Consider the following 25,171-nt stretch of genomic DNA (forward strand, 5'->3'; position numbering starts at 1 on the left):
GTTTTCAATGGCGTGATGCTGTAAAGAGCTGCTGCCGTGAACAGGAAAAGTGTCTGGTGGTATCCAAGCCTGGATTGGAGATGAGAAGAACCTGAAAGCAGTGGGGACAAAGTCTGCGTCACTTCAGGGTGACAAGGGGCTCGTTAGACCAATGCCCACCGATGTCGGGTGCATCAGGTGAGTTGGTGCGATGCTTGACTCTGCAGCCACGGGGAGCAGGAGACATTGAGGGCGACCAAAGTCCGGAGGTGAGCTGTCCCACAAAAGATGTAGTGCTGGGGGGGGGGTCAGTGTCCAGATGGCAGACCAACAAGACTTGGCATCTGCAACCCCCGCAGTCAGAGGAAATCTGCTTCAGTGAGGACCAGCAAAGTCCTGAGGACTCTCCAAGCAATGGAGTCCGGGCACGTCTGGAGCAACCAGGAAAGCCCACAGAAAGTTAAAGTTACCTTCACAGGGACCCACAGGCCAACGGACCATGGATCGCGAAGGGTAGTGTAGGCCGGAAATCTTTGGTGGAAACACTGCTCGGGGTCATGACTACAAGTAGCCCAAAGCACAGCCTCTGGCATTGACGAAAAGCATATGCTGTTGCAAATGTACACAGTGCACAGGGGTTCGGGTTGCACAGTCCCCATACAGGCCTCAGAATTCCTGAGAGCGCAGATCAACCTCGCAGACCTCAGGAACCCACCTCCTGTGTTGCAGAAATCTTCGGCGTCCAAGAGCTGCATAGATTTAAACTGGTCAGATGCGTTCAGGTGCCTGCTTAGCAGGGGAGTAACTCCTTTACTCCAAGGGAGATTGTTCAGTCGTGCAGATCATTGAAGTACTTGGTTTCTGTAGCAGAGTTTAGTCCAGGTAAAATCTAAAGTCCTGTAGTCAGGGATTCCTACTTTATACCCAAGGGAGGGGTGGGAAAAACTCTGGGGACCCACCTTTTGGAGGGTCAGTACATATGGGTGGCTACACCCATATCCTTTGTCCAGTTTCGTTCCAGAGCAGAAGCCATTGGCTCCTGCAACCTCTTTGAGCTGGACTATGCACAGGGACACCAAATATGCCCCCAGAGCAGACATCAAAGTATTCAGAGTGCACCCACCCAGCCCCAACCTGTCTGGGAGGTGGTTACACCTCCCTGTGACAGTAACCCTATTGTCAAGCCTTCCCCTGCCGGAGTTTCGTCCGGGCAGACCCGTGTTTGTGGCTGGCCGCATCCATCTTGTGATGCCAGGTCGAGAAAGCTGGTACCGGGTGTACCAGAATCATACCTCCGCCGCCAGTTACTGGCGGGGAGGTATGATTCCATGGTGTTTGACACTAAACACCACATGTTTCCTTGCAGTCGTTTTAAAGTTAGCATTTACAGCAAGGTTATAATGCACTTAAGAGTATATGGTTGGCTGCATCACCGAACAACCCAGAGAATAGATTCAGAAGGCTGTAGAGCGGCTCTGCTCAGGCATGGGCACCCTCACACAAAACCCAGCCACATGCCTCCAGGCTTGATAAGGCCTGCCCTAGGGGTGACTGATAGGTTTATATGTGCAGTCATATAAGGTAGATATAGTGAACCTGTATCGAAGTAAGGGGTGCATGCACCACCTTACACAGGCTGCAGTAGCAGACCTGTTGTGTCATTTTTAATGGTCTCCCTGGGGTGGCATAATACAGCCCCTCAGAATCCTCTGGGGTACTTAGGCCAAGGGTACATAGTATACCATATATACTAGGAACTCACACGGGTACCCCAGAATCCAATCTGGAGTGTACCTAAAGTACATGCTATCAATTTAGGGGAGAAAGCAGCTAGGCTGGGTCCTGGATAGCAGGAACCTAGCCAGATTAAGTCAAAAATAGTGACACATCAGCAGAAAGTGGGGGTAACTATAAGAAGCAGATTCCACTCTCCTACACCTGGTCTAGACATTTGCCAAGTGGCTATGTGGGCGTCCCTCCACATTTTCACTAAGCACTGTTGCCTGCACATTCCTGTTTGCTGAGGTGAGCATTTTACGGCCTTTGCTCTGAAGGACTTCCTGGTTTGAATCCATTCACAAACCCACCTCTGAATAGAGATTACTTTGATATCTCCTCAAAAGGTGTGGAAGCTGCGGTTAGAAGTCTGTATCAGAAGAATAAGTTGCTTATCTTCGGTAACTCTCTAGCTGCAGAGTCCCCTCAGAGACTAATCCTCCCTGTTCTGTGATTGGACTCTATCCATTAATAAGATCCCAAGTTTAGGGATCTGCACGCTGTCCAGCAGTTTGCTTGTGGGGCTCCCTGTCTGGTGGAGCAAAAGCAACTGAAGCCTGCGCACAGTGGTGGCCTTATAAAGTCTTTGCACGTCATTTCCGGAACAGCATTAGTGTGAAGCCGCATGGCATCACTTGACTGCACACAGAGGTACTGCAGAAAAATTTCTGGATCCTTTCTGACACTTGGAGTATTCAAAAGATGAGGACTCTGTGGCTACATATTCTCTACCAGAAAGAGCGTTACCGACGGCGAGTAACTGGTTATTCTGCTCTCGATATTGACTACAAAAAGTGTGCTGTCATCTATAAAATTATTATATTTAACTTCAGATGTTTCAAGTGCTATACATTTCTTGCAGAATTGAGTATATAGTTTTGAGGGCAAATCTTTCCTTACGAGGGTCTTAAATGTAGTTTATTACAATGTTCTAAATGCAACTAATTTGTGCATTATCCTATCCATATTTTTACACCTGTGCCATATGACTATGGTATTTCCTTGTGATTTGTTGTTCCGTCCATTTAGTTACAATGCCCTTTTGTGTTTACAGGCATGCATTGATGAAAATCTGGAGGTATTGGAGTTCCTGGTGAATCATGATGCCGACGTCAACCAGGCTGACAATGAGGGGTGGACACCTCTGCATGTGGCGGCATCGTGTGGATACATGGAGATAGCAGAGTGAGTATTTGTTTGAATTTACCACTTTTACAGATCTTTGGATCAGTCGGAGACTGCTAAATATGGCAACAGTAAAATTCCCGGGGACTTGGTAATTGAATAAGACGGGCTTTTCAAGCAGCTTGCAGGAAATGTGACCCTTTTGATGGGCATAATAGAGAAATTGCTAGTCTTGTCCATGGTCTACCACTAATCTAAGTTTCACAACTACCGTAAACGATATAAGAAGTTGTTGATAGTATTTCACCGAGTGCAAAGCTGTGTCTTGTTTTTTTTCTTTTGTGGTTGTTTTTGTTAAGCATGAGCCAAGCTGTTTCAGGTGCCTTACAATTGTTCTTGTTTGAAAACCGTAGATAGGATTAACTTGGATGAACAGGCTGCTCATATTGAGCAGTAGTAGCAGACATGTTCTCTTTCAGAGTTCAGCATTTACAAGCAGTTAGAAATGGGGTTTCTGGTTGGCTTAGGGTATTCACCTAAGCCAGGCAGAACCCACCAATCTAGTCAGGGTAAGGGAGTTACACATCCAAGATAATTCTGACTAGAGTGGTGGGTTCTGATTGTCTTAGGTGCATACTATAGCCAACCAGAAACCTCCTTTCTAATATTGCGATGTACTACAGTGACTCATTGTTTCACTACAAACTCTGCACTTTATTATTGTGTACTCCTGCTTCAGCTCTTACGCCTAGGAATCTTGAGTTGCACCTGTGTGTTAGTACCCATCCAAAATGGAATCTACCTTTTAACCTACATGATGTGTGGGAATACAGTCTAGAGGAGTTAAAGGGGTTCTGCAGGGAGAACAAAATAAGTGACTTCAGCATACACCCAGCTACAACTTCCAGAAAGTCATGCTCAGGTGACAAGGGGAAAGTCGTGCTTAGGTGACAAGGGGACTGGTGGTAAGAGGACTATCTTAGGGCCCTGTACTATGCTGAAAATTTCCCTGAAGAGGTGTCAGCGGAGATCCTGGAGGGTTGTGGTTTTGAGGGAGTCCCCGAGGAGGACCCTGAGATTATGGCGGACTGAGTGGGATGTTTCCCAGTCCATACTCCTGGAGGGCGGTGGCCCTGGAGAGTTTGAACAGTAGAGAGAAGATGACTGTGCAGGGACACCAGGAGGTAGAGCGGACCCTGTGGAGAGGGAGTCACTTGCTGGGTCTAGTGCCAGGAGCAGTATCACCTCCCTTTCTCTGTTTCCACAGGAGTTGGCGAACAGGAGGGAAGCACCAGCTGGCGTTGGAAAGGTTCAAATTGGAGCATGCCAATGAGCTAGTGCATCTGGTTGTGGAGAAGAAAGAGGCTTATGTTGAGAGAGCCTTGGTGCAGGAGAGAATACCGGAGGCAGAGGGCCTGCACCAGAGAGAAACTAGTTTTTGAGGATAGGTTGTTCCCCAAGCGTAGTTTGTGTTCTGGACTCACCAGTGAGGGTCAAGTGGTGGCAGCAGTGTTTTATCCAGTGTTTAAACTTCCACTCCCAGAGCCTGGAGCTATCCCCCTCCCACTTTGTGAGATGGCAGGTACCAGAAACCCCTGGATGGCCTGGGGCCTGGTTCTGGACGCAGACAACTAAGGAGTCTCCATGGGTTAGCTCAGTTGGTCTTGAGAGTGTAGACCGAAGAATGCACATGGGTTCAGGTTGGCATAGGAGGAATGTGCCCTTGCAGTTTAAGCCAGGGTCCATGTTCTATCGCCCCTTGCAGGGAAGCCCATCCAGGTATTGATTAGTCTACCCTGGCTTTAGGCTCTAAGAGGGTTGCTGGAGCTGACCCTTTTTGCAGGGCTATCCCCAAGCTTTTGCCTTCTTCCTGTATTATTCGGACCTGTTATTTGTTATTTTTTTATGACTCTTGGCACTTTACAAATGGGGATCAGTGGTACAATGCATGTTCTCTCTTGTAAAGATCTTGATAAGATTGGTCTACACCTGTTTGGTATATTTAATTTACCTGCAAGCCACTTGTACAGTGGTATCCCAAATACCCAGAGCCTGTAAATTAAATGCTACTAGTGGGCTTGCAGCGCTGCTTGTGCCACCCACCGAAGTAGCCTTTCAAACGTCTCAGGCCTGTGCCATTGTAAGGCCTGCGTGTTCAGTTTACAGCCACATTGACGTGATATTTAAAGTGTTTGCCATGTCTGAAACTCCCCTTTTACTATATATATCTATATCTATATAATCCCTAAGGTAGGCCCTAAGAGCAGGGTGTTTGTAGGTACAAGGTAGGCCATGCACCTTTGTTGTATGGCATGTCCTGGTAGTGACAACCAGCCTATTTGGATTCTCACTACTGTGAGATTGCCCACTCATAGTCTTGCATTGGGAATTTAATTACAAAACTGAAGGCTAACATTATGCATAACATCTTTTATTGCCACTCCTGCAGCACTTCAAAGACCTAATAATAGACAAAAACACTGGAACTTCAACACAGAAGTCCATAAATACTCCTTTATCCCAACATTCTTCCTCTTTTAATTGCTGCTCCTGAAACAGATAACTCACTTTTTTTGGATTGTTTATATAAATTAATATTTACCTATAGATAATGTATGAGAGCTGGCTTCTAATTACTGGAAGCATGCTGCAAGTATTAATGTAATTTTATTTCTGTAGTAGGGGATCTCTGTGTATCGTTATAATCTAGTGAATAGTCCCGCCCATGTGCGTGGACCCCGCAATGAAAAATAATCTCTTAAGTTGTCAAGAAATGCAGAACTGCAAAGACACTTAAGAGAGAATTAAAGACAAATAATGCAGCCTATATCCACAGGCTTCACTGTCCAGTACTTCAACTAGAAATTCCACCAAAAACCCACACACAACACAGCCTGCCCAGTTTCTTCCATAGAGAAACTTGCCTCTACCAGACAAAGCCTCTGGAATGATAGAGAGGGAGGCATGGACAAACAAGCTCCATAGGCTGCCATTATGTGGCTTAAATAGGATACTGTGCCTTTTACCCCTTCGCTGCGGCGGCTATTCCGACGCAGCGCTAAGGGGGTGGGGCACCCGCGCGGCGGCTCCATACTAGTGACGGAACCGCTCCGTCACGGCTCGCGGGCGAGCTGTGCTTGTGACGGAACGGTTCCGTCACGAACCCGCCCGCCCATTAAAGCGTCAGCGCAGGCGCTAAATCAGCGCCGCGCAGGCGCGGCGAGCGGGCCGTGACGGAACCGTTCCGTCACAAGCACAGCTCACCCGTGGCTTGTGACGGAGCGGTTCCGTCACAAGCATAGGAGGGGTTAAGAACTTTCCAGAACTTTTCCCAGTATCCCAGAATGCACAGCAGGTCCCCTTTACTTTCAGTTCTTTTTTCTGGCTCCTGCTAACAGGACCCTGGCATTGAGCTCTCCCTTTTTCAAGGGTTTATTGGATTTTTTGTGCACTTTTTGGATAAGTGTTCAGTTATTATATCTTGGTGTTTCCCTTCACTCCTGTGTGTTTGTTCAGGCTTTTAGGGCTCTAAAATGCCTGCTCTTTTCAAAAAGTGCCCAGCATGTGGAAGGAGGAAGTCCAAGACTGATCCACACGACGTCTGCATTATCTGCCTCCCTGAAGCACATGTCCCTGAGGAATGTGACATCTGCCAGAACCTTTCAGCAAGGTCCCTGAGGGAAAGGCTGAAGATTAGGCTTCAAGGCCTAGAGGAGAGACAACTGCAGGCTGCAGGTGGGTCTGGGCAGTCTGGGAAGGTTCCCTCTGCCTCTGGGGGGCTCCCCAGAGGCAGGAAGACCAGCAAACGGTCCCGGTCTCTGTCGGCGTCGATTGCATCGACGACGTCTAGAGGGATGAAAACGGTGTGTTCCCCATCTCCACGGGGCTCCGGTTCGAGACGTCGTGAAGACTCTACGTCGAAGGGCCAGGGTAGGCCGCCGTCGAGACCACCACCACCGTCGACGGCGTCTTAGTCGACGTCCGCGTCGAGCTATCGGCGTCGAAGTAGCGACAGGCGTCGGCGCTCGCCGACGAGGCAACACCGCCGGTTGCCATCGAAGACCGTCAAGAAAGCGGTCAGCGTCGAGGAGGAGTCTACGCTCACCGTCGAAGACTGAACGTTTGACGTCGCGGAGAAGGCGTTCGACACCAGAGTCGCGGAGGCGACATTCGACACCGGAAAAACGACGTTCAGCGTCGAGAAGGAAGAGATCGGCGTCTGAGTTGTTCCAACTCTCCTAAGCGGCGCAGAAGGAGTTCTGGCGGCAGAAGTCACGCTGGGTCTGGTGGAGGACGCCGGAGACGACGATCACCTACTGGAGGGGCTGGTTTGCAGTCTCCTCCCCCGAAGAAGTCACCGGGATCGGTGTACTCGGTGGTATATACACCACCTCGGCCAAAGTCGCCCTTTCCTCCTGTACCTAAGGAGGATCCTCCCATCAACCCTCCGCTACCGCCACTTCCTTCCTCAGAACAACCACCACCACCGCTTCCGCCGCATGGGCCCGCCCCTCGGTCGGAGATACCTCCTATTCCGCTGCCAAAATCGGTGTCACTGCCCCCACTTCCTACACCGCCTAAGGGGACACCTAGACCGAAACCCCAGGATAGGCCACGGAAGACGCCTCCACGGAAACCTGGGGAGCGCCCACGAACTGGGAGATCGCGCTCTCGTTCCAGGAGGAGGAAACTATCGCGCAACAGGTCATCCACGCGGTTGAGACGACGCCACAGGAGGCACATGTCTTGTTCCCATACGAGGTCCTCAGGGACCAGGGACTACTCCGGTTGATGATTTAGTGGCTTTCCACGATGTCCTGTGAAGAGGTGCAGCAAAATTGGGCATCTCCTTGACGGTGCCCAAGCCGAAGACATCGGTAATCTTCGAGACACTGCACTAGAAACATCTGTCTCGTCCATTATTGCCGCTGGTACCGGGCCTGGAGGATCCAGCCATGGACCTTTTTCTCACCCCGGGGGTGACTAAGGCGGCCCCCTCGAGACTACAGAAAAAATACCGGGCTCCCGATTCTGATCTGGCTTTTCTAAGAGTGGAACCTCCTCCAGACTCTGTGATAGTGACGGCGGCTCGTAAACAGCATGTCACCACTCCGTCATCCACAGTCCCTCCAGATAAAGAAACTAGATGGATGGATTCGGCTGGGAGGAAGGTGTGTGGGACGTCGGCAATCTCCATGAAGGCTGCGAGTGCCACGGCATTGTTGGGGCACTATGACCGGGCCCTCTGGGACTCCTTCCAGCAGTTTGTGGAACACCTACCTCGTGAAAAGAGAGGATTTCCAGGAGGTGTTAAACAAGGGGATGTTGGTGGCGAATCAGAAAATCAGCGCTGCAGCCGATTCTTCCCTCTTGGCGGTGCATGGCTTCTGCCATGTGATTAACCAGCGACGACACGCCTGGCTCCGCCTCACGTCATTGAAACCTGACGCACAACAAAGGGTTGCCAATCTTCCATTTTCTGGCGAAACCCTATTTGGGAAACATGCGGATGACGAAATGGCCCTCATGAAGGCGGAGGCCGAATCACTCACGGCTTTGGGCCTGGAAAAGCCCAAGGAAACGAAGAAATCGTACCGTCCGTTCCAGAGACGGTTCGGTGTACAGGGCAGAGGACGTAGCCAGGGTCAGCAACAGCAGTAGTTCCAAAGGCCGTTCCAGAAGCGCCAGAAAGGCAGAGGTGGCCAACAGTCGGCACCAGCGACCAAAGGCCCGGCCCGGTCTAGGCCCTGAGCGATTACTTTCCATGCATACAATTGGTTGATCAAGGCCTCCTTCTCGGAAGCTCGAGCACACTTCCTGAAGACGTGCGTTCTCTTGAACAAGCTGGGGTTGCACATTAACATGTCCTCTGTCCCAACTCCGGTCCAATGCATACAGTACTTCAGAGCCTCCATCAATACGCTGTCAGCAAGCGTGTCTCCGGAGGAGCGACGATTATCATTCCTTCGGAAGGCTCAGGCTCTCATGACCAATCCATCTACAACAGTGAGGACGGTGTCTTCTCTACTGGGATCAATGGCCTCTTGTATCTTCCTAACGCCACACGCACAACTGCACATGAGACCGTTGCAAGAGTGCTTGGAGGACCAGTGGGATCAGAGGAAAGGATCTTGGGATGACAAGATACGACTGTCTCTGAATGCTCTTCAGTCTCTGAAGTGGTGGTGTTCAGCTGAGAATCTCCTCCGAGGGGTTCCCTTCCACAAGGACATTTCCACGCAGACTGTCGTGACGGATGCTTCTCTCCACGGTTGGGGGGCTCTCTCCGGAGACTTACAGATTCAAGGAACGTGGTCCCCGATGGAGGCCACGTACCACATCAATTTCCTGGAACTCGGAGCTGTTCGCTTGGCACTGAAGGCCTTTCATCAGTCCTTGCAGACCAACTCTCTGCTTGTACAGACGGACAATACAACCACGATGTATTACCTCAACAAGCAAGGGGGTTCGAGATCACGCACTCAGTCGCATGAGGCGCAGGCGATCTGGCACTGGCTTTTGGCCAGAGGACTGACGATAACGGCTACTCATCTGCCAGGTGTGCAGAATGTTCAGGAGGAAACACTGAGCAGACTGATTCAGGAAAACAACGAATGGGTCATAAACGACGAAGTACTAGAAGTCTTCGCAAGGTGGGGGACTCCAGACGTAGATCTGTTCACCACCGCCGAAAACAGCAAATGCCAAGACTTCGTCTCCAGGTACTACCAGCAGGGGACGCTGGGGAATGCGCTATGGATCAACTGGTCGAACAGCTTTCTGCACGCTTTTCCACCCATTCCCCTGATTCCGGCGGTACTCATCAAGCTGGCCCGGTCCAGGGCTCGGATGATACTCATTGCCCCGGAATGGCCCAGGCAGTGGTGGTTCACGGACCTGCTTCACCGGTCTCTCCTTCCTCACATACGACTGCCGTGCAGGCCAGACCTTCTCACGAAGTTCGGGGGACAGATGTTGCACCCCAACCTCTGGTCTTTGAGTTTGGCGGCATGGCTCCTGAAAGAGTGCAATATGGCCATCTGAATCTGCCCGAAGATTGCATGGACATACTGAAGGAGTCTAAGAGACCTTCCACTCAGACTTCCTATGCTTACAAGTGGAAGAGGTTTTGTATCTGGTGCAAGTCCAAGAACTATGACCCGACGACTTGCAAGGAAGACGTCATTCTTCCTTACCTTCTACAGTTGGCGCAGTCTGGACTTAATGTTCATTCCATTAAGGTTCATCTCGCTGCATTGACAGCCTACAGGAAATGCCCTTCACAGACTTCCTTCTTCCTGTGATCAAAGATTTTTTGGAAGGCTTGGAGAAAGTATTCCCTCCTGTCAGGCTTCCTTCGCCTTCATGGGAATTGAATGTGGTGCTGTCCAGGTTGATGAAGGAGCCCTTTGAACCTATTCATAAGGCTTTGTTGCAGCACCTGTCCTGGAAGGCGGCGTTCCTCGTGGCCATTACATCGGCCCGCAGGGTGAGTGAAATTCAGGCGTTGTGTTGCCGAGAACCTTATACTGAAATTCATGCTGCTAAGGTTGTTATGCGTACTCACCCTAAATTTCTTCCCAAGGTTATTTCTTATTTTCATGTCAACCAGACCATAACTTTGCCTACGTTTTTTCAGAACCTTTCATCTCCAGCGGAAAGGTCACTACATTCCCTGTATGTTAAAAGGGTGCTGAAATTTTATCTGGATAAAACCAAAGATATTCGTAGGTCAGACCAGTTTATCAATTATGGATCGTCAGAACGGGTCTTGCTACCTCTAAGCAGTCCATCTCTAGGTGGATTGTGTCCTGCATACAGTTGTTACCAAAAAGCTAATAAGACCTTACAGGGTAAACCGAAGGCTCATTCCACCAGGGGCAAAGCTGCCACAACAGCTTTACTCCGTAACGCTCTAATTGCACAAATCTGCATGGCGGCCACTTGGAAGTCGGTTCATACCTTTGCTAAGCATTACTGTCTGGACACTGATGCCAGGGCAGATGCTCAGGTTGGCCAGGCTTCGCTGCGAAATTTGTTCACACGTTAGTGGTGTTAATCTTCTTCTCTCCACCGCAGCTTTGGTGTGTGGATGGGCTTGCCATTCTATTGACTAGATTATGACTATACACAGAGATCCCCTACTACAGAAGGAATAGTTTCTGTCCTGTAACTCCAGTTCTGTAGTAGGGGTATCTGTTATGGTGGTAAGCGCCCGCCCTCCTCCCCGGTGGAGAAAGATATTCATGTAAGGAATGCTACAGGTCTGGCGTGCTTCGCCTTCAAAAAGAACTGAAAGTAAAGGGGACCTGCTGTGCATTCTGAGATACTGGGAGAAGTTCTGGAAAGTTCTCTTAAAGGCACAGTATCCTATTTAAGCCACATAATGGCAGCCTATGGGGCTTGTCTGTCCATGCCTTCCTCTCTATCATTCCAGAGGCTTTTTCTGGTAGAGGCAAGTTAAGAGCGGCCATTTTAGATTGGGGAAATATACGGTTGAAGACATATTTCACAATAGCACGAGGGACGGGTTAACAATCGTCCTGGTGCGCAGAATTCAGCTATTTTTGATGCTAGGTGAAACTGAGTGAATTCAGAGTTTTGTATAATTTTTAGGGGGCAGATTTGTAAAACGTATGGATAATATTGTTTAGTTTTAAAGATATTTTAGAATAGAAGCCTTGAAAAATTTTGAGGAGACATTTTATTTGTATTTTCCAATATAGAGAGTTTGTGACTGGACTAAATATTGAAAGTGTTAAACAGTGAAATTAAAGTTACAAATAGAAGAGTGAAAGAAGAGTTGATAGAAAAAGTTAATAGAATGAGATGAAAAAACAGGTTATTAGGAATAGGAAAGGAAAATAATCTGGTGGGGGAATTGTACTCTTTTTCAGAGGGCAAAGGAATGAGTTCAGAAGTTGGTAGGAAGAAAACGAAAAAAAGGTCAGCATGAGACAAAATGCAAAGATGGGAATTAAATCATCCACAAAGGGGTTTCTTTAGTGGCACAAAAGGGAAAGCTGCCCTTAGCGGCATGCAAAGAGGGGATGCCCTTTGAGTCACACATGAAGAGGAGGAACTTGAGGATGGAATCCAAAATTTAACATCTGGAAAAGATGATTAATATGGACGAGTATGTCTTGGATTTACTAGATGATGGATACGAGGAATTTGAAGATATGGAAATAGAAGCAAGTAATGAGTGTTAAAGATCCCTTTGGGGGGAGGTATGTTTAGCCCAGTTAATATGAAACATCCAAGAAGCAGTGAGTGGTTGCCAATGGATCTTGTGGCGAAGTTTATTTATTAAGATGTGGATTTAAAAACCCTTTGATAGGGAAATGCGTAATTCAAGAGGATTTGGACAAACAAACAATGCAGGACAAGGTGAGTATGGGGACTATTTTTGGTTCTTTCCCAAAAACAAGTACATTGATTAACATTTTACAAGGAGGAATAGGAGAGAATTACAAAAGATCCTTGGGTGTTGGATACAGTTCAAGGATTTATAAAAGAATTCGAAAGGAATCATTTTCAGGAGAGAGAATAAAGGGAAAGAAAAATGCCAATAGAACAAGAAGAAATAGTAGATAAGGAAATAGTTCCTCTGATTGGAAATAATGTAATAGGACAAAATGAGGAATGGGAAAAATATTTTGTAAGCAATCTGTTTTTGGTATAGAAGGACAAAGGGTGGCACCCTGTGATAAGTTTAACAGAATTAAACCGGTTTCGGGTTTACCGACATTTCAAAATGGAGAGAATACATTGTCTGAGATCTTTAGAAGGAAAAAGATTTGATGGTACAGTTGGATCTAAAACATGCATACTTTACAATTCCAATAGTAAAAGAGTCCGAGGGTTTTTCAGATGGAAAGGGAAACTTGATAAATTCCTATGTTTGCCTTTCGGACTTTCTTCAGCACCTTGGTGTTTCACAAAGGTGATGAGGGTAGTAGTTGCATATTTCCGTCAGAGAGGAATAAGAATGATAATTTATTTAGACAATATCCTGATATTGCAGTGCCTGGAAGAGTTGAAGGGAAATGTGCAGAAAGTGGTGCAAAAATTGGAAGACTTGGTTTCATTTTGAACAGGGAAAAATCTTGCATGGAACCTACTCAGACGCTAGATTTCTTAGGTTTTCAGGTAGATATGAAGGTATGTCAGTTGTAACTGCCAGAGAAAAAGATGACCATGATAAAAAGAGAAATGCAGCAAAGTTTGAGGAAAGATTTGGTTACTTTAAGAGATTTATCAAGAATAGGTCTGTAGTCCTTTTCAGTTCAAGCAATATTTCCAGGACCACTACCTTATCGAGCCTTGCAGAGGTTGAAAGGAAATGCATTTAAGGAACGGTTTATGGTATGGAAACAAAGTAGTTTGGGATGCAGATGCAAAGGAAGAGCTTGGACGGTGGTTAGGCAATTTGGAAGGTTAGAATGAGAGAGCGATATTTGGAGTAACGCCAGATTTTGTGATGGAATCAGATGCAAGTTTGACAGGATGGGGAGCATGTCTGGGGAATTTGGAGACAAGAGGTGTGTGGTCAAGAGGAGAAATTGAAGCATATAAATTGTTTGGAATTAACAGCATGGTTAAATGCTTTACAGAACTTCAGAGAGTTTGAAGGGTGACACAGTTCTGATGAGAATAGACAATGTGTCTGTGGTGACTTGTATAAACAAGTTAGGAGGAACGAAATCACGGAATTTAGCAGAATTAGCAAAAGATTTTTGGAATTTTTGCTTGGAGCACAAAGTGGTAGTCGAAGCAGAATATTTGGCTAGGGAATTGAATGCGAGTGCGGATTGTAATTCAAGGAATTCGAGGGATAACAGGGACTGGACATTGGACAGGAATTATTTGTGGAATATAAACCCTGTATGGGGTCCATTGTGAGTGAATCTCTTTGCAAGTTGATTTGTGGAGCAGATTAATCTATAACCTGCTGGTGCAGGGATCACCACGGGTTCTTTATTAAGTAAGGAGGATACAACACTGTAGCAAAATCAAGTAATGAGTAGGTTATTCATTCATGAATGGGTCTCTAGCCGCCCCGTACCATCAAGATACAGAGGAAAGAGCACACTGAACTATAGTTACATGGGTTTACATAGTGAAAACTAAAGACCAGGAACGCCCAGAGGTAAATAAGGCTCTAGGAAGAACACACAGATGAGACAATCGGTAACAATAACAAACCTTGGTGTCTAGTGTAACTGTCACGCCCCCACTGCCCCCCATCCCCCCAGTGCCTTGAGACCCTCACGGGTATGTAGCGCGCTTTAGAAATGCAGTGATTGATCTTTATTTATGGTCCGTTTGAACCTATTTAAAGAGTCATTATATAATTTAAGGTTTTTGTGATGAGAGGCAGGTGATAAAAATACAGGGGGAAGTAAGAAAGGCACCAAACAGATGCCAGACCAACTGACTGGTAGATGATAGTAACCCTTATTTCGACAGACCAAGTAAGTATTGTGGTGTAGTGTAGTTCCTATATTCCCAATAGGCTCTGCGCATTGGAATAACATAAACGATAGCTTAGACGTAGGACTGAGGTCGACTAGGACTCGATTGAATATGTTACTTAATTGTGTGTGCCAGCTAACTCAGAGGTCACTAGAAACTTTCTCGAGTAAACAAGGTGTTTAGCTTTCCTGAATAGACAAGAAGGGATTAGCTTCTGACAACCATATCACATGACAACTTTGTTCCCCCTGCAATAAGGAATATATCTCTAGAGTCGCGGAAACAATAGATAGCGATTTTACGCAGTCAATCGTGTATGCTTCGTTTCACCAGAAATGCAGAGAAATGGAGAGACTGGCGTTTTCAATAAAAGGCTTATTTATTGAGCAGTCTTCTTTCTCATGCAAGAGAAATGAATTGCCACAATTGCAACACTTGTCATAAAGTAAAGTGTGTACAGTAAAAGGAGTATTATGAAATAATACTGTAAAAGCATTTATATGATTTCTAAGCCATATGATACTTAAAAGGGATAAAATACATACAATGATGATATGACTAAACGTACTCAACTGGTGTTTATAAGATATGCCTACCCCAGTGTACCTAACCTAAGCCTAGTACGTGGGAAGGAGTAGATGAGTTACAGTTTTTGCCAGGAATCTGAATCAAGAATTCTCTATGGGTCTAATCAGCTCCGTACCTTAGGTATAGAATGAAGGAGGTCTTGTATCTCTCTCTCAGGTCTCGATCTGCCAGAAACCCGCAAGGATGAAAGGAAAACACTGGAGCTGGATTTACTCGGCAGGAGAAAAGACAGTGTCTTTCTCAGTGCGTCAGCAGGGAGGGTCTGCTTCCTTCGGCACTCGCATCAGCAGGGTGTCGGGCAAGTAGATAGCCGATCTGCTCCAAACCACCGTGTTGCTGTTAAATTTATACCTGGAAGGTGCCGAGTTTGACGTAAGGTTGGACATAAGATATCACTAAGAACTGGCAGTTCTTTCAGGACTCTCAGGAGTTCTAGGACAAATCAAAACCGAAGCATGGGGAATTCCCGGGCTGCGGAAGGCTTGGTTTTGTTTAAGAACACGTTGTACTTTCTAGGAGTTTATGGGAGTAGCCTTGCCATATTTGGACTGCATTGGCTATGACTTAATATGGATATGATTCTTATGCCTTTATAAGGATATGATTTGTTATAACCACATAAGGGCATAAATCGGGAATATCTAATTGGGGTCCTAGATACATTCACAACATCAGACAAGGTAGGAGAGTCTACGACCCCGAAACCCTCGACAGGGCCTCGAAGGCCTGAGGCAGACTCTCGAAAATCAGTCTAGAGCCTCGAAGGGAGCACCGGGCCCGAAAACCTCGACGACCGAAGTTGTATAGTCTGAAAAACAACCCAGCGGATCCTTTGAAAAGGACTCCCAGATGGCGAAGACCGGCGAAAAGCCAATGTCGTCAAAGCAGGTCCCCGAAAGAGGAACCTCGACTTGGAGGGAGAAGGAGCCGAAAACCACGTCGACTCCGTCGAGGAGGGCAACTGAAACGCTCGACGCCGAGCATGCCGCGCAGATGGAGAGGAAGAAAAGAAGGCTCGAGGCCGAGATGGAGAGAATTCTCCAGAGGAAGAAAGACTTAGAAAAAAAGATGAGAAGCTACAGGATCCCCTCGAAGCCCGCATCAGCCGTTGCCGAGGTAGAGGAGCACGAGGAGTTCGACGCAGAAGAGCCGCCGAAAACTCTGGAGTCCTCAGAGCAGGGAGAAGAGGAAGACCTCTATTACACAGAGGGGGAATATGGGGATGAGCGTTCAAGCTACGATTTGGGATCCTCAACGGCTCAAGACCTGGACTGGCAGGACATCGATGCCGAAAACCCGGAGGAGGCTGTGGAGACATACCCCTCAAGGCCTTCGCCGCCAGATGACATTGGGGCTTACAATGAGGTCATCAAGAAGGAAGCAGCAGCTTATGGGTTTAAATTGGAGGAAGAGAAGCCTAAAGCAGATTTCTTGCTGAAAACCTTGCTCCCCACGCAGACAAGAAACCAGTTCCTGCGCTTGCTGAAGTGTCATGGACCAAGGGAAGGAGGCGTTCAAGGACCCAGCGACTTGTAGATCCGTCATGCCAAGGACGGAGAAGAAGTACAAGTTCCCCTCCCAGGACCCTCCCTACATCAAAGGGTCCGTCACAGCAGACTAAATTATCGCTGCAACGGCAAGGAGAAGGGCCAACGTCCCGACAACATCTGGGCCACCACCTGACAAGGAGAGCAGGAGGATGGACCTGACAGGCAGAAAAATCGAAAGAAATGCTGCAATGCACTGGCGGATTGCAAACTCCAATGCCCTCCTGAACCGGAACCAATATCAACATTGGGACGAGGTGGGGCAATTGCTCTGACACCTCCCAGAGTAATTCCAGCAGAGAGCCACACACCTCGTGAAAGAGGGAAAAAACATCGCAAACTCGTGCCTGAAGACAGCTTTGGACGGAGCAGAAACCTCCAGCAGACTGATGGCTATAGGGATCACAGAGAGAAGGCAAGCCTGGCTCAAGATCTCGGGCTTCAAGACAGAGGTTCAGAACAACATCCTGAACACTCCATTCAACGGAGAATCACTCTTCGGCGCCCCTTTTGATGAGAAGCTCACCCGACTGAAGAAGGATAACGAGACAAAGGTCCATGGGGGCCCTGCAATTCAGAGGGATGAGAAGACGAACTCCGGCAAGGAGGCCAAACTGAAGAGGTGATAACCAGTCTGGAACATCGCACCAGGCGTTCCACCAAGGTCACCAGGGTGACAATCAGGGCCCAGCAGAAGCAGACCTGGCACTACCAGAACAGGGGCCAGTCCTTTCGCGGGAGAGGAAACGGGCGAGGCCAGAGAATGAGAGACAGAGAGCAACCCCCCTCTAAGTCACTTTGCACGGAAGGATGTGCTCCCCCACTCAAGCCCTCCGAGGGAAGAGCACAAAAAAGCAAAGGGGAGAGGGTTACACGGACAAGACACAAAAGAACATGTAACACCAGTGGGCGGCAGACTTGAAATTTTTCCTCCAGGAATGGAGAAAAATAACCAGACAAGTTCGAATACTGCATAGAGTTGGAAAAGAGGATGCCAAGCAGAAGACCAAAGAAATAAGAGCACTCGGGAAGGGAGCTAATGCTGCTGCGAGAAGCTCAGGAACTCCTCCGGAAGGAAGCCATCAAACCGGTCCCATTCAGAGAAAGGAACAGGGGAGTGTACTCAAACTAATTCCTGGTACCAATAGTGGACGAAAGCCTAAGACACGCTTCCTAAACAAACATATATAAAGGCTCAAAAATTCAAGATGATTTCCCTACAGGAGGTCATCCCACAAATAAGAGACCGGGATTTCATGTCCACTGTGGACCTCAAAGATGCATACCTGCACATACCAGTGAACAGGCAGCACAAGCACATGCTAAGATTCTTAGTAAAGCAGGATCACTACCAATTCACAACTCTGGCATTCGGTCTAAAGTCCGCTCCAAGGGTGTTCACAAAATGCCTCGCAGCAGTGGCCGCACATCTACGAAGAGAGGGGATCCACGTGTACCCCCACCTCGACGATTGGCTGATAAAGGCGATCTCTCGCAAAACATGCGAGGAACATGCACAGCGAGTCACAAAAACGCTGCTGGACCTGGGATTGTCCATACACTGGGGAAAATCATCAACGGAGCCGGAGCAGGTGAAGATCTTCCTAGGGGCTCAGATCAACAAATTTCAATGCAGGGTGTTACCCAGTGAAAAGAGGACACTCAGCCTACTAACGGAGACACGCCACTACCAGAAGGGGCAACCTCTGACAGTGAGGACGGCGAGCAAGATCATGGGGATGATGGCGTCCTGCATACACCTAGTCCCCAATGTACGCTTACACATGAGGCCACTTCAAGAATGGCTGCAACAACAATGGTCACAAGCTACAGGAAGTTGGGAGGATCTAGTGGTTGTAACGCACGAAGTGCAGGAAGAGATGAGGTGGTGGACCAAGGAGAACATTACAATAGGGAAGCCTCTAACTCCACCAAACCCAACAGTGACCATCACCACAGACGCATCCCAGAAGGGATGGGGCCCACACATGAACAGGCTGAGAGTGAGTGGTCTGGGGGCACCAGCGGATGCGGTCAGACACATCAATTACCTGGAACTGAAGACTGTGTTACTCGCCCTGAAGGCCTTCCAGAAACAGCTGTGCAAACAGAAGGTGTTGATACAAACTGACAACAGGACAACAATGTTCTACATCAACTTGCACGGAGGGACTCAGTCATTCCCTCTGTCTAGCCTAGCGCAACAAATATGGAGATGGGCAATACCACTCAAAATAGACCTGCTGGCTATACACTTGCCAGGGAAGGACAATGTGGAGGCAGATTGGCTCAGTAGGCAGACTTCAGCATCCCACGAGTGGGAACTCAACAATCAGGAAACAGAGAGACTATTCAGGAGATGGGGCACCCTAACAATAGACCTGTTTGCAACACGTCAGAATGCAAAATGCCAGTACTTTGCATCCAGACAACCAGAGGAACAATCCCAGGGGAATGCCCTATGGATAAGCTGGTCAAAAACATTTGCCTACGCTTTTCCCCCGATACCCTTGATCCCCAGGGTGCTCAACAAGTGCAGGATAAGCAACATGACACTGATCCTGGTGACCCCTCAATGGGCCAGGCAGACCTGGTATTCACAGATTATGGAGATGTCACAGGATCCAGCCCACAAGTTTGCAAAAAGAAAGGACCTACTCAATCAATCAATCATGACATTTGTATAGCGCGCTACTCAACCCGAAAGGGTCTCAATGCGCTGGGGGAGAGGGGTGCGTTACTGCTGCGGGTGGGCGTGTAGAAGGTTAGGCAGTCGTTTAGGTACTTGGGGCCCAGGTCGTGGAGTGCCTTGTGTGCGTGGGTGAAGAGCCTGAACGTGATCCTCTTGCTGATGGGGAGCCAGTGTAGGTCTCTCAGGTGGCCGCAGATGTGGCTGTGTCGGGGGATGTCCAGGATGAGTCTTGTGGAGGCGTTCTGGATGCGTTGGAGTATTTTTTCTGAAGTTTGGCTGTGGTTCCGGCATAGAGGGTGTTCCCGTATTCCAATCGGCTGGTGACGAGTGCCTGGGTGATGGTCTTCCTGGTCTCGGTGGGGATCCATCGGAAGATCTTACGGAGAATACGCATGGTGATAAAGCATGATGAGGAGATGGCGTTGACTTCTCTGGTCATCGAGAGGGAGGAGTCCAGGATGAAGCCCAGGTTGCGTGCGTGGTCCGTTGGCTTGGGAGTGGTGCCCGGGGCAGGAGGCCACCAGGAGTCGTCCCAGGCGGAGGGTGATGATCCCAGGATGAGGACTTCCGTCTTGTCTGACTTTAGTTTCAGGCGGCTGTTCTTCATCCACTCGGCGACGTCTTTCATCCCTTCGTGTAGGCTGGTTCTGGCGGTGGCGGGGTCGTTGGTGAGGGAGAGGATCAGCTGGGTGTCGTCGGAGATGATGTTGAGGTTGTGTTGGCGTGCGATGGCTGCGATGGGGCTCATGTAGACGTTGAAGAGGGTTGGGCTGAGTGAAGATCCTTGTGGAACGCCGCAAGTGACTTCGGTGGCCTCTGATCTGAACGGGGGGAGGCAGACTCTCTGGGTTCTTCCGGCGAGGAACGAGATGATCCACACCAGTGCCTTCTCTTGGATTCCGATGTTGTTGAGGCGCTGTACTAGGCTGCGGTGGCAGACAGTGTCTAACGCCGCGGAGAGGTCCAGGAGGATGATGGCTGCTGTTTCCCCGTTTTCGAGCAGGGATCTGATGTCAACGGTGGCTGCGATCAGGGCGCTCTTGGTGCTGTGGTTGGCTCGGAAACCGGACTGCGAGGGGTCGAGGGATCCATTAGTTTCGAGGAAGGCGGCGAGCTGTCTGTTGACTGTCTTCTCGATGACTTTGGCAGGAAAAGGGAGGAGGCAGGAAAAGGGAGGAGCGAGATGGGGCGGAAGTTCTTGAGGCCGGTGGGGTCCGCTGTAGGTTTCTTCAGGAGGGCGCTGAGCTCGGCGTGCTTCCAGCTCTCTGGGAAGTTGGCGGTGTAGAAGGATGTGTTGATGATGTCCCGTAGTTGGGGTGCGATGATGGCGCCAACCTTGTTGAAGATGTGGTGGGGGCAGGGGTCGGTTGGTGATCCGGAGTGGATGGTGTTCATCGTGCGGGTGGTGTCTTCAGTGCTGACCGGGGTCCAGTTGCAGAGGGTGATGGTGGGGAGCGTTGGTACGGCCGAAGCTGTTTTATATGTCCGCGATCTTGCGATGGAAGAACGAGGCGAGAGAGTCGCAGAGGTCTTGCGAGGGGGTGATGTCGTTGTTTCCGGCGCTGGGGTTGGAGAGCTCTTTGACGACGCTTAAGAGTTCCTTGCTGTCGTGGGCGTTGTTGTCCAGTCGTTCTTTGAATGCCGTCTTCTTGATGGTGCGGATCAGCTGGTGGTGTATGCGGGTGGCGTGTTTGAGGGCGGTCATTTTTTTTTTAATAAAGGCCTTTATTACATCATCTGCAAGTACACAGCTTCAGGCCTACAACCCAACGGGCCAGCAGCAAATATGCTAACAGTTCCCAATACACAGCCAAGATGCCGACAGCCAAAGGCCCGGCGGCGTTGCAAGCATTAACAGAACAGAACTGAACCTGTAGCAGCAATGTCGGATTTCCTTGTAGCCTTGATTTTATAGTTATTTTTTTGTTTTTTTTAGTTCAAATACTTTTTTTTTTTTTATTGAAAAATAACAGAAATGAGAGCGGCAATACATCATTAGCGTTCATATGAGCATATTGGTACAGTGCCGAGACAAAGATGGGTCAATACATAGGAAATGATACATGAAATAAAAGAAGAAAATGAAAACAATACAGTAAACATCGTACGGATCCATAAAGAGGTGATCGCTAGTAACCAAACAGTAACAAATTTTATAGTTTTTAGTCAAACTTTACTAACTAAACATACCCCCCCCCCCCCCCACCCCCCACCCCAAACATCCCTCCTGGATCTTAGGTGGACATCCAATCAAGCGATGGAAGATATAACCAGCATGGTGGGCGGTAATCATCGCATCACGAAGAGACCTACAGTTTGGTAACATCTAAGGCTTTAACTAAGAGCAAGGGATATCCACCTCAGTGTTGGAGGACATCTCCAAGCAAAACAAGTACATGTAGCGTTATTCCACTGGCGAGATAGCGGGTGCACTCCCAGTGTAGCATCAAAGGAGATTGACCAAGGGAACAGCAGTTGCCAACAGTCTGCAGCATCTGGGCTAACACCTCCACAAGTGGAGTGACCTGTCATGCTTAAGACTCCGACCAAGTTCATTCATCCTCCGAGAGCTGTGCCAACATGTAAGTGGTGTATGGTCCCCAGATATCTCTGGGGCGTGAGCCCACTTGCAGCTCCTCATAATAGCATGTTAGCTGATCCCGGCAGTATGCCATTTCCTGCAGCCAGGTCCGCACATCAGGCGCCCTCCTCCCTCCCTAGCAGGCCGCCACTCTGCGCTTGGCCAATTGCAGCGCCAACGTAACCAAGCATCTCACACTCACCGGAATACCAGACACCATGCCCACCTCGATTGTCACTGAAGTCATGGCAGACAGTGCTTCCGTCACACCCATCCAAAACCTAGATACACGTGGGCACGTCCAGGCGAAGAAAATTGGCTACAGCAGTCCCGCAATGCACACACGGAGCCCAAATTTAAAAAGTTGCTCCGGGGTGTAATACCATTGTTGTAAGAATTTATAGTGTATGAGCCTAAAATTCCCATTTGCAGCAAATTTACCAGTCATGGCACAGCACTTTAAAAATCAATTTCACGCGAGAAGTCACAGTATACCTCAACTGTAGTGCAGTCAGCGTAGGTGGCTCCAACGGGAAAGTCGGATAGCGATCGCGTATCGCAGCGCGCAGCCTAACATAAGTGAACGTAGCCATAGTACCATTAGGCGTTTGGTCCAGTATCGTCTGCAAGTCAATAAATCGGCCAGCCGGGAAAATATTCCCCATGGTGTGTATCCCAGCACCCTGCAGTAGCTGAAGGGCGCCCACATCACTCAAAACCGAAATGTGCGCATGATATAGCAAGGGCATGGCAGGCGCAAAGAGCGCGCGCCTCCCCAACTCTCGCCATGCCTTCACCGTACACTGTACCGTGTCCACCTCGCCCTTCTCGTACACGGAGTATGGATTTACAATCATCGCCTTTAAGGGCAACGGATACGTTGCCCCAGCCTCTATCGCCACATGCGGCGTGTACGGTGGTGCCGAGATCCAATAAGAGGCAAAGTGAGCTTGTGCATATAGATAATACAATCTCATGTCCGGTACTGCAAACCCTCCCCGCTCATATGGTTTGGTTAGGGTGTCTCATTTAACATGAGGCTCCTGAGGACTTGGAGTTCGCACACCTAAAGCTCCCAGAGAGCACCCTGCGGGAGTTGTGAGGGGCAAGGAGGCCCAGCACATGCAAATGCTATGGGGCAAAATGGAAAAGATTCATTCAATGGTGCAGCAAGAAAAAGCTGCAGAGGAAACTGACCAAGGAATCAACGGTGCTAAGATACCTCGCGCACCTACTGAAAGCCAAACTAAGCTCCTACTCGCTGAGGGTACACCTGGCAGCAATTGTGGCATACACCAGGGGAGAGACTGGGAGAAGCCTCTTCACATCGCAGATAGTAAAAAGATTCCTGGAAGGGACAAAGAGAATAGCGCCACCAAAAAGGATGCCGCCGACGGCATGGAGCCTGAATATGGTGCTGACAGAGCTCATGAAAGCACCTTTCGAACCCATCCACAAGGCATCACTGCAAATGCTGACAATGAAGGCGGCCTTTCTGGTAGCCATCACCTCGCTACGCAGGGTGAGCGAGCTGCAGGCACTGACACTGCAAGAACCCTACATCCAGATAGTGACAGGGTCGTGATGAGAACAGACCCGCACTTCATGCCAAAGGTGGTGTCAAGGTTCCACATGAATCCGCGTATTCAAATTGCTAGCTTCTTCCAGAAGCCCACGACAAGCGCTGAGAGGGAGCTCCACACTCTAGACGCAAGAATGGCAGTAATGCACTACATTGAAAGTACGAAGGAACACAAAACAGTTCTTCGTGTCCTTCGCGAACAGTTTCCTGGGTAGACCAGTGACTAAGAACACCATCGCTCGATGGATCGCATAAACAATACAATTCTGCCACAAGCAAGCAGGGCAGGAGCTAACAGGAGGGGCACAGGCCCACTCGACCAGAAAGAAAGGAGCAACAATTGCCTTTCTGGCCAACACACCAATTCAGGACATATGCCTGGCGGCAACATGGGCTTCAGTGCACACGTTTACTAAGCTCTATTGCGTGGATGTACAGGTGAACAAGGAAGCACAAGTAGGACAAAGTGCTTCAACATATATTCAACAACCAACGCTCATCTTCCACCCAGCCGCCACGAAAGTTACAAAACCGCTACAAAATCTATGCACAGCATAGTGAATCCAGAAAGATTCACGCTGCAAAACGAATAGTTTCTTACCTGTCGTTGTAGTTTTGCAGCTTGAAGATCTTTCTGGATTCACTAGCGAACCCACCCGCCTCCGCCGGAAAGATGAGGCTGGAGAAGGTGGAAACACATGGAGTAGAAAGCAAGTTAAGGCTTACAAGATACGTGAAAAGAATTACGTTGGAATAAGGATTAACAAACATAGCCATGGATTCACTACGAGAACACAAAAGAAAAAAAAGAATCCGAAGATGGCGCCCAAGGGCGGGAGCTTCCGCAGGAAGCATGCCGACGTCACAGAAGGTACACCAAATGGTGGGAAGTCGACGCCCACCTGGGCTACGAAAAAAAAAAAGAGAAAAAAAGACTACGATTCTGGACCCAACCACCAGATTGTGGAATATGTACAGCATAGTGAATCTAGAAAGAACTTCAAGCTACAAAACTACACCGACAGGTAAACTATTCGTTATTAGTTTTTCGTTTTGTTCAACGTTGAAGGATACAGTGCTCCAAAATATTGTGCACCTTATCGTTGTTTCCTTGAAGCTTGCTCTGCAAGACTTGCAACAAAATGCAAGATAGAAACGAAGAGAACAGTAGATCTGCAGGCACTAATACCCAACCAGGTTTTAGATGTTACAGGTCTCCAACAAAATGACCCGGAAAACATAAGAAAAGCCATAGCTATAAAGCTTACAGAAAATGGCCCATCACCGAGAGGTGGTATGGTTATATTCGTCATAGAGGCACACAAATATCGGCAGATAGAGGTTTTCTATTCATTGATTGTCTTTCCACAAGTAAATCCAACAACACATGTGTTCCACTTCAACAAGATGGAGGAACATCCAGCGGAATGTCCCCTTCGAGGACGTTGAAATTCCACTAACCTACCAAGAGCATCAGCTCTGGTTTAAAGGCACCCTACAACATCAAAATCACATTACTAGGCTCGGTCCACTTGGTAGACCAGGAGCAACATGGCCTGTACTAGCCAGCTATACACCACATCCTAACATTGAAAGAATGTCAGATGTAGAACTGTTAGCTCAGCTAAAATAATTAATTAAAATACATAGACAATTGGTACAATGTCATGCGGACCTTAACAGCCCAACCTGCTATTAGAATTCCACAACACACTCCTCATCAGGGTAAAAAAAACAAAATCACACCACAGACTATACAATCAGTCATTGGTAAATTGCCCGCAAAAAGGGAACACATTCCATTCTGGTTAGCCCAGAAAATT

At 48.4% G+C, this 25,171-nt stretch overlaps 1 protein-coding gene across 1 annotated transcript in view; it reads left to right on the plus strand.

Annotated features, from left to right (window-relative positions):
* Positions 1–25,171, plus strand: part of LOC147701684 (uncharacterized) — a 761,267-nt gene that overhangs the window by 118,805 nt on the left and 617,291 nt on the right. Inside the window, exon 2 of the mRNA XM_086929358.1 lies at positions 2,810–2,940. Within this exon, the coding sequence (XP_086785484.1) occupies positions 2,810–2,940 (131 nt within the window). The remainder of the gene's footprint in view (positions 1–2,809; positions 2,941–25,171) is intronic.

Source organism: Lissotriton vulgaris, chromosome 7 (assembly GCF_964263255.1).
Source record: "Lissotriton vulgaris chromosome 7, aLisVul1.2, whole genome shotgun sequence".
Lineage (NCBI taxonomy): Eukaryota > Metazoa > Chordata > Amphibia > Caudata > Salamandridae > Lissotriton > Lissotriton vulgaris.